This window comes from Tauraco erythrolophus, chromosome 10, assembly GCF_009769465.1.
Source record: "Tauraco erythrolophus isolate bTauEry1 chromosome 10, bTauEry1.pri, whole genome shotgun sequence".
NCBI classification, from domain to species: Eukaryota; Metazoa; Chordata; class Aves; order Musophagiformes; family Musophagidae; genus Tauraco; species Tauraco erythrolophus.
In genome coordinates this window covers 4,403,374-4,424,044 of record NC_141474.1, presented here as the reverse complement: position 1 = coordinate 4,424,044, position 20,671 = coordinate 4,403,374, and the positions used below count along the sequence as shown (strand labels likewise).

General features: G+C 52.3%; 1 protein-coding gene across 1 annotated transcript in view; it reads left to right on the top strand.

The window, feature by feature from the left end:
* The first annotated feature begins 7,634 nt into the window (after nucleotides 1-7,634).
* The window catches only part of TNR (tenascin R), a 30,425-nt gene continuing 17,388 nt past the window's right edge, over nucleotides 7,635-20,671 (top strand). Inside the window, exons 1-6 of the mRNA XM_086617074.1 lie at nucleotides 7,635-8,130; nucleotides 10,962-11,438; nucleotides 11,895-12,158; nucleotides 12,975-13,090; nucleotides 15,592-15,742; nucleotides 19,763-20,032. Coding sequence (XP_086473200.1) covers nucleotides 7,635-8,130; nucleotides 10,962-11,438; nucleotides 11,895-12,158; nucleotides 12,975-13,090; nucleotides 15,592-15,742; nucleotides 19,763-20,032 — 1,774 coding nt within the window. The remainder of the gene's footprint in view (nucleotides 8,131-10,961; nucleotides 11,439-11,894; nucleotides 12,159-12,974; nucleotides 13,091-15,591; nucleotides 15,743-19,762; nucleotides 20,033-20,671) is intronic.

Sequence of the window (20,671 nt, the reverse complement as noted above, 5' to 3'; positions counted from 1 at the left end):
GTCGCAGCGAAGAGGTAGGAGCAGCAGCTGGGCACTGCCCAAGCCCACTGCTGACGGCTTTCATTACGAAATCAGGTGCCCACCTTGGCTTTTGTTGCAGAATTAGATGCCCACCTTTGCAAAATGGTCACATAAGTGAATTTTGCACCAAGCAAGTGTCTTTTGTGGCATGTGGCTGAGCGCAGCCGCTTTGAAGAGGAAGCTGATAAGGTACCTGCTGCTGCTGGTAAATATACGTAAGTGACGACAGTCAACACTACAATTTGCCCAGTAAAATGCTGGAATGGGTTATAATTAGAGATGGCAACCTTGGAAAAATGAGACTTACCCTGGCGATTCCCCGGGCTTCGCAGGGGAGCGGGCAGGAGGGAGCCGTTGGATGCGCCGATGTGAAGTCAGACACTCCAGATCTGGGCTCTACCTGTTCACGGGAACCTGAAAGGAAATTCCCCCCAAAACCTTTGCACTAAGCCACTGCCTGCTTCCCGGTGGGAGCTTATAGAGGCTATTGATATACGCCGTGGCAATCCAATAAAAGACTATGTAATGAAAGGAAGATATAACATGGGCTGCAATCATGGAGACGTGCATGAATTATTAAGCTGGCAGAATTTACAATCAGTTGGGGGAACTATGGATTTCTTCCTCCACATATAGTTAGGGAACGCTGGTGAAAGCATCAAAGTATTTCATCCTTAAATATGCAATTAGTCAGCAGGGTGAAAATCGTTCCCTCTCCGAGGGTTGCTCGGTGGCGGCGTGAAATGACTCAGTTGGGTTTCTCCGGCATGGTGCAGATGTTGGTGATGGTCCTTGGTTCCAGCCCCATGAGTCCGCAGGATTTGGCCTTCAACTAACCGATCTCAGGCTGAGGTCCAGCTTTTCATCTCCTTTAATTCCACCGAAAGCCCACAGCAGGTTGTGTTTAGAGGGGAGACAAGGGTTGCAATTAGGCAGAGGGTGCAGAAGGAGTCGAATAGGGGGAGGACTACGTTTGCTTGCACGTAGCAAGGACCTTCACTCTGCCGTGAAGCCCAGGGAACTAATGAAATGAAAACCTTTTTAAACAGACAAATTGCACATCATTAGGTTAGTAATAACCAGGAGCCAGCGCTCTTCACCCCCCCAGAAAACTGCAGGAGGGAATCCAGCCTGCAGGACATGCTGCATCTCTACATCTGCTCAGGAGGGTCCCACTGGTGCAAATCAGCCTTGCGATGCCAAAGTTTCAGCAGTTTCAGGCTGCTGAGGAGCTGACCCAATTATTTCTGTTAATTCTTAGTTAGTGGCTGACGCAACACAAGTGCTTTCTGGTGAGACGGGCAAACCACAAGATTTTGTCACCAGATCACGAAGTCAGCGAAGGACTGGCACCCAGGAGCAATTTCAAGGCAGATCTGATAACGATGCTGACGGACGGGCGCGATGGGTTGCTCTTTTTCAGACCTTAGGAGGTCTAAAAAAAACAGGGTTAAGCTTCAGAGCTTTCAGTTCACCTCGTTTTCCCAGCTCTGTGGTCACCTTGAAGTGGAAAGCATATGGCTGGGAAGCCAACCAGGGACAAGATGGAGCTGAATTTCCTTCTCTACGATCCCGGCGAGCATGGGTTGCATCTCGCCCTAATATTGAGCAGGCATCATCTGCACTGAGTGCTCAGGCATCTCCCTGAGCCTTGAAAACCATCCAGCGTAGGGGTTTTTTTGGCTTCTGGAAAAGCTCCAACACACTTTTCAACATAAAAGCCCAAATAATATGCTTGGGAAGCTCTCTGCCAGCTTCACGCACCACGATGCACCAGCTTCGCTCCCATCATTAGCAGCGGCCGGGAGCAAATCCATCACGGTGGTCTGGCTCCTGCCAGCCGAGCTCCGGCAAGGAATGCATCACAGCTCCGATCAGCCAGCCCCGGCACGGCTTGGGGACCGTTTCTTGATGGTTTGTTGGTCAGTGTTAAGGATGTGTCCCGGTCCAAACACCAAATAAACCTGATTTTTCCAGTTTGCACCAAAAAGCAGGGCTTGTGGTTTCCCTGGCATTCAGGAAAAGAGAATGCAACAAATGCATATAAATATGCATATATACACATACACATCTATGGGCTCTGGGTAGGTTAAAGTGTTTCTCGACCAGAACAAAAAGTTCACTTCATTTTCACATCTTTAGCTATTTTTAAAGCATTTTAGTACACAATATCTGGCTAGAGAAACAAATACTATGATTTTCGACCATCTTCCCAGGTAGCATTGAGATTTTGGGGTTTTTTTTAACCAAAGCGATTCACCAAAACCGGCATGAAAATAGAAAGATTGTTGGGCCATCCGAATATTAAATTAGCTGGAGATAAAAATAAACTTATAAAGATTAATAAACACCAGAGATAAAACCACTGACATCATCCCCGCCATGCCGATCTGCTGTCCCTGCGCCCATCCCGCAGCAGCCCCTGGGGCACGGATCACATTCACTATGATCCTATTGCTAAGAAATAAAGAAAGGGGGTGTGGGTGCTGCTGGGGGACGCAGGGCTGCGTGCCTGGGTGATTCTGCTCCCCAAAAACCTCTGCCCCACCATCAGCGATGTTCTCGGTGCAGCTGCTCCGAGCATCACCGTGCACGAGGTCCTTTTCGCATTCCCAGCACCGTTTGCTCACGTGAATACAGCCCATCAGCAAAATGTAAAAATAGCCCCAAAAATATATAATTAGGGTGGATGCGCTGGGGATTTAATAGGGTTTTTCTATTTCTTCCTTCACTGGCCCACAAGACACAAGCCCTGGATGGAGAGAGGCCATTCAGGAGGGTAAGGGGACGCTTTGCTGTTGCTTTTTTTTGGCAAAAGCCCTCGAATATTTTTCTCAGTTTTATTTTGTGTGGGTTTTTTTAATTGAGCGCCACAGAGAAATTGCAGCAGATTGATTCTTTCACAGCTCCCCAAAGTTGAAATGTTTCGGAGCTGAGAGCTCAGTGCCTGCCAGCCTTCCTAATTAACTTTAATAACTCTTTAATTTGAACTTTAATTCAAACACCCGTGTTTCTGGGGGACTGTAGGGGGGGGTGGGGGAAAGCACAGCAAACCAAACCAAGGGAAACTAGCTCTGGGAAAGCTGATTCTTGACGAGCGTGACTCCCACCCGGCACCTACGAGCAGCTGAGGTGGAAAAAAATAACAAGATATTAAAAAAAAAAGCAGCAAGCCCCAAGCTTGTGCTGTGTCAGAGGCAAGCGAAGCTCAAACCCTGCATCATGGGAGAGGCATTGTCCCAGCCTGGTGGAAAGCGAAGGAGAAGACACATCACTCTTGGGTGCCAGGAAAGCACCGGGTTCAAAGCTGCCTTCGCTGCCCCAGACGGGAGGTTTTCCAAGGCTACTTCTGAGGATGGAAGGACTGAAGCTGCTGGGAACATCACTGGCTTGGAGTTTTATCTGAACGTAGTGGCAAATAAGGGGGAGAAAAAAATAAAAGACTAAAAAGCACTTCAGATAAATTTGCCCTAACTCAAGTAATTTTACGTGTGAAACCACCACAGAAATTCGTTTTTTTCTCATACAGGGAGAAGGATATAGTCCTGGATCTGTTCACTCAGTCAATGGTTTCCAATGGTTCTATCACTGCCCATGGGCAGTGTCAGCCAGGTTGGGAAGCGCCAGGAGGGCAGGAGAAGAAGGAAGCCAAAGCAGGAATGTTAACACAACTTCTCTTCCCTGGTCGATAAGCCTGGAGCTGTCCCAGCGTTGAGCTCACAATGGTGGGCTCCTTCGGGGCAAACCAAACCATTGACAGGAGGAGCAGAAGATAAAGCAGGATCAGATAGGGAAGGGAGATGACAGACCCTGGGAAGCCACAAATTTGGCAGGACTTCAGAGCTGTCAGCTCAAGCCTCCAGGAAGAAGTCAGGGATTATGAGGGATTTATGGCTCAAACGGTCTGCTGGGGGTTGGAGTTCATCAAGGACCATCCTCCTGCTCTGCAGGACCCCATGGATCCAGCCTTGTTTGAGCCAGAGGCAGCCTAAATCAGGGTGATGTTCCACCATTTCACAGCAAAGAGGTGGCTTTAAGCCGGATCCAGCACCCAATCGAGGTGGGAACACTTTTTCTTCTTTTTTTTTATATCTTCCAAGCTCCTGTTTATAATAACAATAAAAAAGGGAAAGCTCCCTTAGCGTCGTGCCATGGGGATGCCACCACCACCCCCTGCCCAAGGCCACTGCGTTGAGTGGGGCTGGAGGGGGATGCCATGACTTGCTGCTCAGGAACGGGAGCCAGGCAGCATCCCGCCGGCATCTGCTATGACAAATGTCCCCATAAAGAGATTCAGATCAATGAGCCTGGTGGTTTCCACCAGCAAACGAATGGCTTTCACTCTACAGGTTAGAGAGTCGTTAACTACCCAACCTGCTCACTGTCGTTAGCGAACAATCTCCACCATGCATCTGCTCGCCCTGCTTTATCCGCCGACCCATCTCCCGCTCCCCGGTCCCTGCATCCACCAGCAGCCCTTCTCCCTCCATCCCGCGGCTCCAGTTGTGCTCGTAAACAGGCATCTCTGTCGAGCCGGGCTGAATCTGAAGAGCAGGGAGGGGCAGGATTTAATTTCCCCATGTCTTAGCTGCTCCTGTAATCCTGCAAGGAGACTTGCTTTGAAGCTCTGGCCCAGCTCGGCACAGCTGGCTCACAGCCACAATTACTTCCACTCCGAACACACATGGAATAGCCAAGCGAGGGGCCAGGAGCAGGTAGTTAGCCTCAAACGCCAACAAGTCAATCAAAGGTGGCCGGAGCTAATTAGCCCCTGTCCCTCCCCGCTGTCACAGCTGCCCCATTACACAAGGACAAGAAGTCTCTCTGTGGGTCAACTGGGGCCACCCAGGAGCCACTGGAGAGCCCAGAAGGCAGAGAAGGATTTGGAGAGGGTCGAGGTATGAGAGCGCAGCCCCAAATCACCACTTACGGGACGTTGATCCCATCCATCTCGCTCGCTACCGTCGTCATCTCCAGTACTGTCCTCCTTTCTGTCATCTACAAGCATGGCCAAAGCCACCACAGGAGCCAAGGGGAAGAAGGAGGCCACACCACCAGGGAGTTACTTCCATTTTTCTTGCTTTTCCTAAAACCAGGGGGAAAAAAAAAAAAAAAAAGAGTGCGAGCCTACCAAAGGAGTCCCAGGTGCCTGCTCACGAGAAGCAGGCATTAAGCACGGAGCCGAGAAGAAAAGTGCAGCAGAAACATTGCAGTAATATGGGATAATAACCCTGCGAATGCTGCGAGGCAGCTGAATAGTGATATTTTCTGGAGTAGCACGGTATTGTAGGGGAAAAAACAGTAAACAAATATTGTCATTCAGCAGCAGGGCAAGGGAGGAGGCACGGCCATTCCCTGGGGAGCTGGAGAGGAGCTCCAGAGCAGGAGAGTCATTAGAAGTAAGGGAGGGCAATTGCTCAAGATTAACGGCACTGGCAGATACTGGCAAAGTCAGACACGGTGAGCGGCTCCGAGCGCAGCTCAGCTGTGGATCAGAGCCAAGCATCACACCACCGTCCTCTCCCACTCCCCCAAAAAAAACCCCAAAAACCAAACCACTGGAGTATCTCACACCTGCCCTGCTAGGCCAGCTCCCATGGCTTGGGGAAGACTCCACATGAGTAGGTTGGAAGCATCCACCAAAAGCCGTCAGGATATCATCCCCACTGCTCTGCACCTCGTACTCACCATGGCCAGCGTGCCCTAGTGTGGACCGGCCGTGAAATCCCAAGTCCAGACCCTATGGGATCTGCACTAAATGCAGCTTGGAAGATTTGGCTCCAAGCAGCTTGTTGGAAATAACCTGCCACCCTTTTGCACCTCCATTTCCCAGTTGTAGGAACTGGTATGAGAGTTACTGCAATAGGCAGCGGAGTCAGACCAGGTTAATGTCTCATCTCCTTCTGCCACCAAACATCTCAGAAGGAGGAGCACATTGTAGCTGGCAGATGTGGCCATTTGCACCTCTCCATGTAGTGGGTCTTCAAGGCAGGTCCCATCCAAACAAGTCACTTCGGTGCTCGGGAGTGTTAGGTCTTTGAGGTTTTAAGTCCTTCTTAACCCACGTAGTCCCATGTGCTTATTCATAGTCTGCGAACGTGTATGAATGGCTAAGCCGTCTTAGAGTCTGAATACAGAAGTAAAGGCTGGACACTGCAAGAGCCATGTCCAGGCTCTGAACAACACCTAAACCCCACAACTTCTTGGAGCTTTGGTAAAGTTTCTGGTGATGCAGTGAGCTGGTCCTCAGTTCTTTGCATCTTTTTTACCAGCACTGTAAAGAGTCTGTTGACTAGATTTAGTGTGCCTGCTGCATCTTTTGTGCTGCTGGTGCAGAAGGAACCACAAAGCACATCTCCAGCATTCATCAGTCCAGGTCCTACAAACCCAACACAAGCAGGGAGCCGCAAACACAGCGATTTACATTCCCTCCTAAAACACTGTGAGAAATTCAATTGGACATTTCAAGGTATTACCTGGAAATATTTAATTATAAAGAATTATATTTAATTAGCTGTCCCAACACCAAAGCAGTGCCAGGGCTCAGCTGAGAGCCTGTGACCATGGCACAACGTGTCCTTCAAGGAGCCCCGTTCCAGCAATCCCACTTGGACTGCGTGTAAACTACCTCCTGCAAAGAAAACACAAGGCAAGCGATGTCTTTGGGTGCAATGACATTGCAGACACAGCTTCACCTGCCCGTTAGCGCTGTCCTCTGACAGACCAGGCAGCGATTCCTCATGGCAAACCAGTTGACATTAAGTGTTGGTCAGCACACAACAGTCCCGACAAGGGTAACGGGGGCAAATCCATCCCCAGCGCAACTGGGCTGATACCAGTGATTTTAGGCTGGAGATAAATGTGGTCCTCAGAGGCTGGATTACCACCCCGGGGGCATCACGGTTGATATCGAAACGAGAAGTTGTGTTGTTCCAAATCAAGGCGAGGTTAACCTGTAATCCAGAGCGCGGGCAGGGGGCGAAGCCACTTTAACGGGAGGGATTTGTCTGCTCAGAGCATCAAGCTGAACAAGCCGGAGCCTGCATGGTGCAATTTAACGGTGTTGAACATCGAGGCTGCCGTTCCTATAGCTACTGGAGAAAGCTTAGCAACCCAGGGCGAAGCTCCTGGGGCACCGGAGACAACCGAAGGAGAGCAAAGGGATGCGTCACCATCACCCATGTGTTAACTCTTTGGACCCCACACGCCGTACTGATGTGGCACTGAAAGTAGATCCTGTACAGGGTGTTTCTCCTGAAAACACGGGTATTCGGTGCTTTGTTAGTACCAGATTAACTGTTTCCTTTAAAAAAAAAAAAATAGCAACAAGTATCTGCCTCTGTCACTTTCCAAGGGCTACGACAGAGTCTCCCCACCAGCTGTGGGCTCTGCTCGCAGCTGATTTAGGCTCCACCAAAGCCAACAGGACTGTACGTGGGTCAAGTCAGGCCCACACCTCTCTGGATGACTTTGCCCAGCAGGACTTGCTTCTCTAAGCTGAGCATGGTTTCAGGGCTAACACCAACCATGCTCTTTTCCTTCTGTCTCCCCAGGTCCTCCTCGCGCTTGGCTGACTGAGGCTGGCTTAGAAGGTTCTTCCCTCTCCCAGGAAAATGGGGACTGACAGTGAAAACCCAGTCCTGAGGAACGTGCTCATCAGCTTCAACTTGCTTCTGCTGGGCGCCGTCCTCAAACCTTTCGAGTGCCGGCTGGAGGTGACAACAGAGCCGGCCGAGAGGCCAGCAGTGGATAAGGAGGGTGGTCTTGCCAACTGCAGCCCACCCATCAAAGAGCAGCCCATGGTCTTCCACCACATCTACAACATCAACATCCCCCTAGACAGCTGCTGCTCGTCCATGTTCAAGTCTTCGGCCGAGGAGGTGAGTTCAGAAGACGACCAGCTGGCGGAGTACGCGGAGCAGACCTCCGACAGCGAGAGCCAGGTCACCTTCACCCACAGGATAAACTTGCCCAAGCAGGCCTGCAAGTGCTCCACCTCCCTCCCGTCCCTGCAGGAGCTGCTGAGCAGGATTGAGATGCTGGAGAGGGAGGTTTCCATGCTCCGGGACCAATGCAACTCCAATTGCTGCCAAGAGAATGCAGCCACAGGTAGTAATGCCATCCTGTTAGCTCTTGCTGGGGACTGAGGGCTCGAGCAAAAGGCAGGAGAAATAAGTTCAAAGCCAGTGATGCCACTCAGAGTGGCAACGGAGGAAAACCTGTGTTCACCCGTGATGTAGTTGTGGCTTTAGGGAAAAGCCTGGCTTAGGCCCTCCAAGGCAAGAAAATCCCTGGAAGGGATTTGGTCACTTGAGCCCCCATGCCCTGCTTGCTGCAGAAACCCCATAATGGCCAGAGCTAAAGCCTCGTTAGAGACAAAATTACTGCTGGTAAGGGGTGAGCAGGGTGATCTCTCAACCCTGCAGTCCTTGCAACGCTCAGAGAAACCTGCCACTGCGCGTGGGACAGAGGGGAGAGACGCAGCTGCTGCTCTCCTAAGCTGTCCCTGGGCTGAAGGCAGCTCCACGGGAGCCAGCGATAAACCCCATCATCTTCTCTGGAGGAGGAGTGAATGTGTATGAAAAGCTGAGTTTGGTTTTTTTTTTTAAAAAAAAAAGAATAAAAAACACGGGGAATAACTTCTGTTGCCACGAAAGGTGCAAACAAAACCTATAACAAAGGCACAAAACTGTCAACAGGATACTGGGTCTGAATAACAATATGTGCGGTTTGCGAAGCTCTCCGAGAGTCCCCGTTAGGGTCACCCCACCAAAGACGGCCCCTCGTTTCGCTGCGGCCGTTCCTCAGAGCCAGGGAAGCAGCACGAGATGAAACGAGGTGGGTTAAGACAGGTTTGGGCTAGAGGCTGTTTTCGACAGCGCAGGAGGTAGCACACCGAAGGTTTTCCTTACATCTTGGGGAGGTCGGTAAGAGGGGCTGTCCCGAAGGGCATCCGTCCCTCGCACAGCCCCACCCTGCTTGGGGTTCCGACACACCAGGGCTCCCCACAGGAAGATCCCACCAAGCAAGGAGGGCCAGGCAGGGTGTCTTTCCAGGGGAAAACTGCTTTTCAGGGCAAGAACAGCAACAGGGAGCAAGAAATATTAAAATCAACCCGTTTCTCCCCAATCCCCGCTGCCTTTTTTTAAGTTTTGCAGCTATTAGTGTGATTTTTTTCGGTGGTAGCCCAACTCCTCTATGTTGAGGATGCATTAAAAGTAAATGGGAATGATCCACACTCAAGTCAACAGAGCTGGACCAAGAGTGGAGGGAGAAAGCAGGACGGCACCCGCAGCGGGGTGGCTCAGGCTGACATTTCCCATGCAGCCACTGGAAGTCAGTGTGTTTCCAGCCAGAGGCTCCACCTGCATCCCCTCCCGATGCAACGGCCATCAGCTGTGATTAAAAAAAAAAAAAAAGAAACAGAAAATGCCCACATGTGCCACCAGTGTGCGCAAAGCAAGGGTTAAAATCACGTAGGAAAAGCAAGGGGAAAAACCTGTTTTAAAGGAATTAATCCAGAACTCAGAGACCTGTTTGGGTGACTTGTAACTTACGCAGACGGTCCCGTTAAACGTTCGTCTCTTGGTGGGGCCTCCACGCCAACGGCAGATGCGTGCTGAGCTAAAATGGGAGTGATTTCGTTTCTTTTTTCTGGAGTTGCTTTCAATTCACCGCACCGCAAAGGAGATCGGGATCCCCGCCCCACCACCCAAGGCATTCTCCCAAGGAAAACCCCGCTCTTCCAGCACGCTTACAACCACTCTCTTTTGATAACTTAAATAGAAGCTGAGATCTGAAGGGAACCTGACCGCCATTCCCAGTACTCCCCAGTTGAGATGAGAAGCATCCTGCAAAGTAACCCAAACGGATCTATTCGGTACAGCGTGTAACTGAACCCCTATTCCATGAGGTTCTGCTGCACCTGCTGCAGGAGGAGCTGCTCAGGTAGCTCAGCTAGGATGGAAAACTCAGTTGGGGGACAAAAATTCTTGGGGTCTTCTGTGGCACAGAGGCTTCCCAAGGGTTGGAGGAAGCACAGAAAGAGTTTCTGGATCTTCCTCGGTTCACATGAGGAAGAAAAGCAGTAATAATTTGCAAGGGAAAATTAGGCTGGCTGGGGTAAACCACATGCTGGAGCAACGGGCCCATGTTGAGGGGCAAAAGAGGGGAGTGTTGGCAACATCAGAGTGACTGATGCCTTTGTCCCCATGCATCCCTTCTCGCCCCAGCGTGCTGTGCAAGGTAAAGGGGGAACTTCAGAGGTGGTGGCCGTAGTGGCCGTGAGCTTTTCCACAATCCCAGCACACCCAAACCCATGATACATTGTGCAAAGCCAACAGCTCAGTCTTAATCAAGGTCACCAGGATAGGGATGAAGATCAAGTCTTTGGGTATGTGCCTGCTTCTTGTAGGACAGAGGGCAAGCAGATGATGATCTCTTACATGTAAAATGAATCAGTGGGTGGAGAGGAGCCAACAAGATACCCATTAAGTCACGCCTGGTGCAGAGGGCTTGGCCAGGGAAGGCTTTTTCCCAGTGAGAGGTCCAGGGAGGTTCCCATCACCAGAGTGCTGAACTGAAGAGAAGTCAAAGGGAGCACCTGCACCCCAACAGGGCTGATGGCACACATAGCTAGGTGCCGTGGAGTCCAGCACTCCCGAGGGGACAGACAAACTCCTGGGGACCAACCCAAGCCCCACCAAGAGCCCATATCACCAATTCTGCCCCTGCCAGCCCTAAAGCCACCAGCTCCCCAGAGCTGGGCGTGTTCAACCAGAGGGAGGACCATCCCCTACTTGCCCCATATCTTGCCCCCTTCCTCCATTATCTTGCCCCCCTTCCCCACAACCCAGCAACAGCCTGACATGGGGGCCAACGCTGCCCTTTTTCCACCTCCCACCCAGCGGGCTCTGACCCTCGGTCCCACGTCCTTGCAGGGCAGCTGGACTACACCCCGCAGTGCAGCGGCCACGGGAACTTCAGCCTGGAGTCGTGCAGCTGCGTGTGCATGGAAGGCTGGGCGGGCAGCAACTGCTCCGAGCCCCGCTGCCCCCGGGGCTGCTCCAGCCGCGGCGTCTGCCTGGAGGGCCAGTGCATCTGTGACAACGACTACGGGGGCGAGGACTGCTCCCAGCTCCGTTGCCCCGCCGGCTGTGGCTCCCGCGGGCTCTGCGTGGACGGCGAGTGCGTCTGCGAGGAAGGTTTCACCGGGGACGATTGCTCCCAGCTGCGATGCCCCCGTGACTGCTCGGGGAAGGGCCACTGTGCCAACGGCACGTGCATCTGCCGGGAGGGCTACGCCGGGGAGGACTGCGGGTGGCTGCACTGCCCCAACGCCTGCAGCGGCCGCGGGGTCTGCCAGGATGGGCTCTGCGTCTGCGAGGAAGGCTACGAAGGGCAGGACTGCTCAGCAGGTAGCGGGGGCATGGGTGGGGAGAGCCAGACCCTAATGTATGAGTGAGGGCTTCAAGGTGCCCAGAGTCCCACAGGAGCACCACGAAGCCTAGGAAAAACCCATACCTGGCAGAGCACGTTGCACAGGACCTGCTCAGGCCCTGCAGTTTGGCTGCCTCCCTGTTGTCCCTGTCCTCAAAGACACCACAGGCAAAAGCTTGGGAGTCAAGCAAAAAGGCAGTGAGGTTCATCCCAATATCAGTGGTAAACCCTTGGTGCGACAGCAGCTGCAATCAGGTTCTCCTGAGCCTTCGCCTTGCTGTAGCAGTCAATACAACCACAGATAGCACATAAACCCCAGCCCAAAACACATGCCCGTGTCCCACCAGCAGACCCACGCACCATTCCCCACAGCTGGATGGGAGGATAAGCCAGGCACACCCTGATGCTCTTCTTACCTCTGCCCTTCCCATCAGTGGCTCCTCCCGAAAACCTGCGAGTGATGGGGATCAGCGACAGCTCCATCGAGCTGACGTGGGACAGCCCCGGGGCAGCCACCGAGTACGTCGTCTCGTACCAGCCGGCAGGGCCAGGGGGCACCCAGCTCCAGCAGCGGGTGCCTGGGGACTGGAGCAGCATCACCATCACAGAGCTGGAGCCGGGAGTTGCCTACAACGTCAGTGTCTACGCGGTCATCAGCGACATCCTGAGCATCCCCGTTACCTCCAAGGTGATGACCAGTAAGTATCCTACCGCACTTGTCGCTTGGTACCCAGGTAACCAGAGGTGATGTTTAAGCTGACTCACATTTTCCATAAAAACCTTCTAGCAGCAGAAACTTGAGCCTTCAGAAAAACATATTGGGGATATTTTTATCTCCATTTATATCCGTATGGGGATATAGGAAAGGGGGAAACATGTCCACCCTCTGCAGAAAAATTCAGTCTAGATGAAAACCTGAACGACTAAAAATCAAAGAAACTTTTCAGTGTTTGATTGAAGCCCCCAGAACATGGCCCAAAATACTACACTTCTTTCCTCTTAGAAAACACTGTGATATATCACAGAAGTCACAGGTTCTCCTCCTCCTCCTGGACGGGTTCCCTGTGATGAATCCCCATGACATGGGCGACAGCACAGCAAGAGGGGATGCTGCTGTGCATCAGGAGATACATAGTCCTGACCGGGACCGTGATGCACAGAGGAAAACGGGAGTATCGAGCCGTAACAGCAACCTCCAGAAAGGATCATCGGAAACTAAAGATACAGAGGGCAGGAGGAAAACGTAAACTATCCAGACACCCCTTTTGCGACCCCATTACTCACTCTGTTTGCACAGCAATGCAGTGGGATGCTTCCATGTCCAGCAGCCCAGGTGTTTCCCTCTTCTCCCTCCAACCCACCCGGAGTGGGGACAAAGGGACTTTGCTAACAGCTACCCAAAGTTTCCCCATTTTCATCGCCCAGATGACAAAACAGCCCCAGGGAGCAGGGTGGGGAGCGGCAGCACCTGCACACCCACCCCGCTCTGCTCACTGCCCCCTGCTCCCTTCCAGGCCTCGCCACGCCGCAGGGGCTGAAGTTCAAGACCATCACAGAGACAACGGTGGAGGTGCAGTGGGAGCCCTTCTCCTTCCCCTTCGACGGCTGGGAGATCAGCTTCATCCCCAAGGTACCGCCGCCGCACGCATGGGATCATGGGGTACACCCTATCACCCTAAAAACACCAAGCGAGCAGGTCCTAAATTAGCTTCCAATTACCCCCAAAAAAACCCAACCTCTGTTTGCAATTGGTGTGCTTCACATCAGACGACCCCAAACACCTCAACCTCCAGTGGCCAGCTTGCATTCCCCCAGTAGACTTTGGTGGCAAGACATACAGGTCCTCAAAGAAACTCCCAAATAAAATCAAGAGACCAGCTTCTAAATAAATAAGCCTTCCACTTTTTGCTGTCACCCCCTCTCTTCCCCTTCCACCTCCTTGGCCATGACCCTTCCTTCTCCTCCTCTTCCTCACCCCCGTTCTTTGCATTCTAAGCTACCCAAAGCAGCCCAGATCGAACTGAGCAGCCACCAGCTCTCAGACAACCTTCAGCATCCCCGAGTCACGCGCACAGCTAATTCCTGCCACGGAATTTTAATCGCAGTGATGAACAGGTAGAAACTGTGCCAGAAAAGATGAAAAGATGAAAATGTTGCCCTAAATATCGCGTATTTTCTATGAGCGGCAACAAAAATTGTACATCAAGTATTTCATCTGTATTCATAATTTCTGCACCATTTAGCCATAAGTGTAGCTTCAATTGTATATGGTGCCTCTTTACAAGAGTGTTCAAGCCCCAGCAGTAAAAGAAATGCTGATTAAGGGCTCAATTATGACGTTTTCACTTGTACAAAACCCTCTCTGGAGTCAAAGGCAGCTCTGGGCAGTGGAGAACTGCAGAACTTAGCCCCAAAGTTTTAAACACTCTTAACTGTAAAGTATTATTACACAGCACAAAGCAAGGGCCCGACTGCTTTAAATCACTCATTCCCTCATTTCCAAAAAGGCTGGAAGGATCTGGGTGCAATTTTGGGTACGTCCACACACAGATTGTGTTGGAAGTCAAAGTTCAGGTACCGCAGGTACAAACCCCAGGATAATTTTCATTCCCCGTCAAAACGATAAGGCAACGTCAGGGAAGAGCTTTTGGTAGAAAAAAAATAGCTATTTTTCAAACATTTCACTGATACTCAGGATTTAAGCTCAACAGCATCCCCCTGAAGCAGATGCATTGGGACATACCCGTTTTAGGGTGAGGAATCACTGGGATAGAAGCAAACTTCTCCCTGCAGAGTCATCAACGATAGGTTTTTCTCAAGCCAGCCTAAAAATACAAACCATGGGTTCTTCTTTCCATTTTTAAGCTTAAAACTTAAAACCAGGTGGCAACATTTCAGGATTTAGAGGAAGAGATAAGGCGCAGAAGGATGGCTGTTCCTGGATGCAGGTTTTGGGGTGAGGAAGGGATGTATCTCACCAGGCTTTGAAGCTCTTGTATCCATCGGTCAAGCACATGGTCCTGCACCATAAAGGCACAGTCGTACTCCTGCCTGCCAGCTGCTGAAATTGGCCTCTCTCCGAGTCTCCATCACCACCTTTTCTCCTAAAATAAGGCAGAGGGTGCTGTCTCCTTGAGGCAACACTTGCTTGGGCTAATGCTAAACCATTGCCACACCCCAAACAAAACCAAAACCTGGTCCCAGAGGCTAAAAACCACCAGAGTTATACCAGCAGCATCCCAAACAATCTCTACGACCAAATTTGAGCTTGCTCGGTCTTCCCGAAAACTGGGCGAAAGGCTGGATGTTAATTTGGTCCTCAGCGTCCCCACGAGGCTGTGATCCTCCTTCTGTCGTCCCCGTGATGCTCTCGCCCTCCGAACACCAGGTCAGGCAGGGATTGGTCATCTGCTGCGTGGCGGTGGTGGGGGGGGGAAGATGAAGGGAAGGCAGATTTAGCAAAGAAAATTAGGAAAGGTAAGATGGCAATTTATGGCTAAAATGGAAGATTTCCTGTTTAATGAGAAGTGAGATGAATATGAATTGAGAGCTGTGGGCAAAGATTTGTTTAGCGTGTTATTGGCGAAGACAGCGGCAAGAAAAGATCCTTTGTCCAAACACTGGCAGGAAAGGTGACATTTGCAGTTACTTAAAGACTTGGGGTTTCTCAGAGCAAAACCGCGAAGTATAATAAGTTTAATAAAGACACTTAAAAAGCAAGGGATGCCAAAATAAAGACCTTACGGTTTCACACCTATAGATGAACAACAGAAGGCTCCTGGCACCTCAATAGCAGGGAAAAGGAGTTCAGCCCAGGCTTTGGTTTTATTATTTTTTCTCTCCCAGAGAACAGCAGACACACAGATGGCAAAATACAGAAGTTGGGCGGGGGGAGCATGAAGAAGGGACGGGGGAGGATTTCTCAGCCCAACAACGTGGGTGCTCCACACTTGGTGGGTGACTTCACCCTGGGCTTCTGCACCTCCACGGTGGGACATGCCTGGGCGAGGATGCAACGGCGGGGGGGGTGGAAGGATGCAACACGGGGGGGCACCTCCTCTGTGCATCAGTCCCCTCAAAAAAAAAACCTATTTATTTGGGAGTTTAATGCTTATTTCTGCTCCCTGGCAGAATAACGAGGGCGGCGTGATCGCCCAGCTCCCCAGCACCGTCACCACCTTCAACCAGACGGGGCTGAAGCCGGGAGAAGAGTACACCGTCACTGTGGTGGCCCTGAAAGAACAAGCCAGGAGCCCTCCTACCTCCGACAGCGTCTCTACCCGTGAGTGAGCCCAGCCCTGGGCAACGCCCAGGGCTTGGTCCCCAAAATAAGGTCTCAGCAGCAAGGGGGGGCCGGCGCTGCACAGGCAGGAATAAGACCAGCACCACCCAACTGCCCAAGCTACAGGTTCATTGCAGCAACAGCTTCTTCACGTGGTGTTTTGTCCCTCTCTGTCGTGGGTTAGGCCGATCCGGCAACTAAACCCCACGCAGCTTTCCCACTCCAGTAAAATGGAGAGGAGAAAAATGTAGTAAAAGAGCTGAGGATCGAGACAGGAACAGAGGAGCACCCACCAACCACGGTCCCGGGCAAAAGAGGCTGTTTTCTTAAAGCAAAACTATTTATTAACAGCTATCTACAAAGAGAAAAGCACACAAAATGGTTACTTAAGAGGATAACAAGAAAACAAGGCCAGGTCTTAAAATCAACACCACCCCCCCCCTTTGCCTTCTCTTCCCGGCTCTACCTCCTCCCCCCAGCGGCGCAGGGGGGCAGGGAATGGGGGGGTGCAGGTCAGTTTATTCCATGCTGTTACTGCCGCTTCCCTTAAAGGAAAAGGAGTCCTTACACCATTGTCCCTTGCTCCAGTGGATCCCCTACTCACGGCGAAAGCGTGAATCTTACCCGCTAGGAGGCAAATCCTTACCCCATTGGATTTGCCCCAAGTGCGGGCTTTACCAGCCCTGGGCTTTTAAGGAGCTGTAGCCGCTCGCCCTGGCATGGGCCATCACACAGACTTTAAATGTGCTCCGGCGTGGGGCGGCACAGCGACCTGAAATGCGCCTCTGCACAGACTTAGATGCGTCAATGCGCCTCGACCTGCGCCTGTGATTCACAACAGGCTCAGGCTCGGGCATCTCCTGTAACGAAACCCCTCTGCATCGGCGGGGGCATCCCACAGACTCTAGATGCGTACCGTGCTCAGGCTCTGGCATCTCTTCTCGACGTGGGTCCTCCACGGGCTGCGAGTGGGTCTCTGCTTGCTCCACCGAGGACTTGTTACAAAGGGGCTGCTGGCAAGGGGGGCTCAGCCGCGGCACACGTTGTTCCGTTCCATCTTCACTGACCCCTTATCTGTGTGGCCGTTTCTCTTAGATTTCAGTCCTGTCTGGGTGAACTCGGCCCGGTGGGCGCCCCGGCAGCGGGGCTCTCCCCGAGTTCCCCAAGCGGCTCCGCCGCCGCCATCCTCGACGGGGCGGGCGCCGGCCCGGCCGGGCGCCGGGAGCGGGGGCCGTGCCACCCTCCCTTCTCCTTGCTCCTGGGCAAAGGCACACCTTTCTGGTTCCTTTGTCCCGACGTAAATAGGGCAATTCGCAGAGGCGTCGATTGGCTCAAGCCCTGAGGGGAACGGGAGTCCGGCCTGATGGGCAGCTTCCGCCACCCGGACCTCCCCCCCCACTTCAAACCATGACACTCTCCCTCCCGAATCGCGGCGGGCACAGAAACTGTGGCGAGGTTAATGGGGTTGGGAGCGAAGGCTCAGGTCCGCTTTTATTATAAAGCTGGATAAATTCCTCTTCGCCGCTAATCTCCCATTTTGGAGGCTGGATGCCCTCAAGAAACATCTCAATAAATGTATTGCCTACTCAAATATAACAGATTAGAACTTCCACCTTCCACCTGCTTTTGTGCCACTCCATGCCCTCTACTCCCACCAATTCAGGCAAATCAGGCAGCCGGGAGCAAGAGCACGTCCCCTCCTAACCAATTTACTTGGCCCGTCGCCGGTCCATCCTGTAGGCTGGAGGCAATTCAGCTGCGTCTTCTCCTCACCGAAGGAGATGTGGAGATGGGCAGAGCTCCCCGGGGAGAAGCTCTTCATGCCAGATCTGCTGCAGTCTGCCTTGGCAGCCAGGCAGACGTCTACCTCCGTCCAAGCTGTCGCAAACGGAAGCAGCATTTAAATAGCTGCCGGAGGGTTGTAACGAGGTGATGCTCTCTCCAGGCTGCTAATTTGAGGCAACGGTGAGAGCAAAGGGAGGGTCGGTCCCTCCACCAGCAGCAGCTCGCTGCAGGTCTGAGCTTCCTCGGCACAGTTCTCTCCTCCCGCTTTGCCTCCATGCTCAGCTCGACGTGGCTTAACAGAGACATCTCCTGGTCAAGCCCAAATCTTCCTTTTCCCTAGGAAGCCAGCAAAAAATAAAAAGAGAGACTGGCATTTCAGATTCAGTGGTTGACCTTTGCAAGGGAGCACAGATGGAGTGGTGGGATCCCAGCTCTCTGCTCTGCAAAGGCATCCCCATGCTGGCATGTCTGCCTTCCTCTGCGGCACCCCCGTAGCTTTGCCCCCATCATCCTCGTTCCACCTCAATACTTTGTGTGGGATCGAGCAGCAAAGGTATGGTTTCAGAGCATCTATCTGAGTAAAACTTGATGCTCCCCAGCATCACCTGGATGACTGGACAACACGAGGTAGTTGGAGATTCAGAGTTTGGATAAACATGACCTGGTCCTGGTCAAGCTGAACACTCAACTCCTACCTAAACACCCTGCTTCCCAGTCGTCCTCCCTCCTCCGTTGGTGTTTAGTCCCCAGACCTCACCCCACCACTCCCAATTTCCCTACATGTCTTCTCCGACTCTCTCTGGTCCTTCCCACCCCTGCCCACTACATCTCCCCCAAGGACTTCCCATCCTGGGGTGCAGCATTCAGCACATCCTTCTTATACAGGATCATAGAACGGTTTGGGTTGGAAGGGACCTTAAAGATCATTTAGTTCCAACCCCACTGCTGTGGGCAGGGACACCTTCCACTACACCAGGTTGCTCAAAGCATCATCATCATAGTGTCGTCTTCTAATATATACGGTATATTAGATGCACTTGCATGCAGTATAGCCTGAATTATGGGACTAGCATGAGTTTTTTTCCTCACCTTGTGACCATGTAAGTGATAAAATTGATTTCCCAGCAGGCTCCATGCATCAGCGCTGCCATGGCACAGGAGCAATGGCCAGGCTTGGCCTGTCTGTGCCACGGTTAGGTCCTACTGGACTCAAAAGCATCCATCACCTGCTCTTGAGCACGTGATTTCCAGAGGTCGAGTGTTGGGGGATGCGGACAAGGCAAGAGTTCAACTCTCTGCAAAAGAAAGCAGAAACATCCAGAACAGTCTCCCAGTAGAATTTAGCTAAACCTCTTTATCATCTGAGAGGCTTTGGTGGACATCCACTGTAGTCCCACTCCCAGACAGTTATGAGGACTCGCCAGCGCAGTTGCATTTTTCTCCTCTCTCCCCAGTGCTAAGACGTCAACAGCTTTACCAGCTGATCCCTCAGCTTAATGACTATCAGGAGCTGGCACTGAAGCAGGAACATTTCTAGAGATGTTCCTCAGTTCTCGATGCTTGGATCAGTCCGTGGCCCCACATTCTTTAACACATTGTCAACACCTTTCAAAAGGCATAATATCATTGCTGATAAATTTTGCCAGTGATGGACAGGCTCAGAAAAGAGTAAATTGAGTGGAAGGAGATCATCGATAAAAGCAGTTTGAAGAGCTTGAAGAGTGGGCGCAAAGGAGAACTTCATGTTTTTCAGCGCATCAGGAAGTACGAGCAGTTATCTAGGAGCAAAGAAAACAGATCACAGTTAGATGCAGGAGGTTTTATCCTGGGAGATGCCACCTGAAAAAGCCAGAGAGGAATTGTGGTCAATAACCAGCTCCAGAGAAGGGCATGAGTTGCATTATAGCTGTAACAGGCATTGATGGGAGAGCTGCTGGGTCCTGCTCTGGTGTCCACGGCTCAGGAGAGATATCGGTGGAGAGGGTTCAGGAAAGAGCCAGGAGATTGGGATAAGCGACTGGGAACCCACCAGGACCAAACCCCCTGAGTACCTTGGGGAGGGAAGTCATGTCTCTTGCCCATGTCACCTCTGCCTTGTCCCCAGCTGCTAATCCAGATCACTCTGAAGGTCGGGTTGAAGCATCTCTGAAGCTTGACATCCCCAAAGCCACCACCCTTCCCCATCCAACTCTCCCAAAATAACAGGTGCCCGTTTCCCCCCTCCCCGCTCCGCAGTCATCGACGGCCCGACGCAGATCCTGGTGCGGGACGTCTCCGACACGGTGGCCTTCGTGGAGTGGACACCGCCGCGCGCCAAGGTGGATGCCATCCTGCTGAAGTACGGGCTGGCAGACGAGGAGGGCGGGAGGACCACCTTCCGCCTGCAGCCCCCCCTCAGCCAGTACTCCCTGCAGGCCCTGCGCCCCGGCGCCCGCTACCACCTCGCCGTCAGTGCCCTCCGGGGTGCCAACGAGAGCCGGCCGGCCCTTGCCCAGTTCACCACAGGTAGCTAGCTGGCCTTGCCGGGAGAACGGGCACGAGTCTTTGACGGCTTGCTGCAAACCATGGACAGTCAGTCCTGCAACAGGCACGGGGCTTTGCGTAAGCCAGAGTCAAAGGGGATTTTTTTTTTGCTTCTGGAATTTAGTGGTACCTGGTTTTCCCACGGCATGAGTCAGCTGGGGTTTAATCTGGGGTACTGGGAGGAAGTGGCACAGTGGTTAAGATGCAGATCTGAATGAAGACACCTGCATGCAGGTGTCTCGCATCCCATCACCGTCCTGGCACAGAGTAAATGATTCAGCTCACCCTAAAACACACACCCTAAAACCACCCTCTGACCCCCCCTCCACCAGTGCGTGCATTTCTGTTGAGTCCCTAAACCTCCAGTGCAATGGGTCTCCACCATGCCCCATAGGGATGCTCGCATGGCCCCCAGGGCATGCCAGGTGACCCCAGATGCCAATGACCAGGCAGATGACTCAAAAACTCACATTTAGATGACAGCCCCCAAGCAAACTCCACCTTGGCCACGTCCTACTGCAGCATCAAGGCTGAACCCGCTGCTGCCTGGGCGGGACACGTGTCCCCATCACCTTCGATGCCCATTCAGACCCACAGCTTAGCTTAAGCCCACCTCTAAAG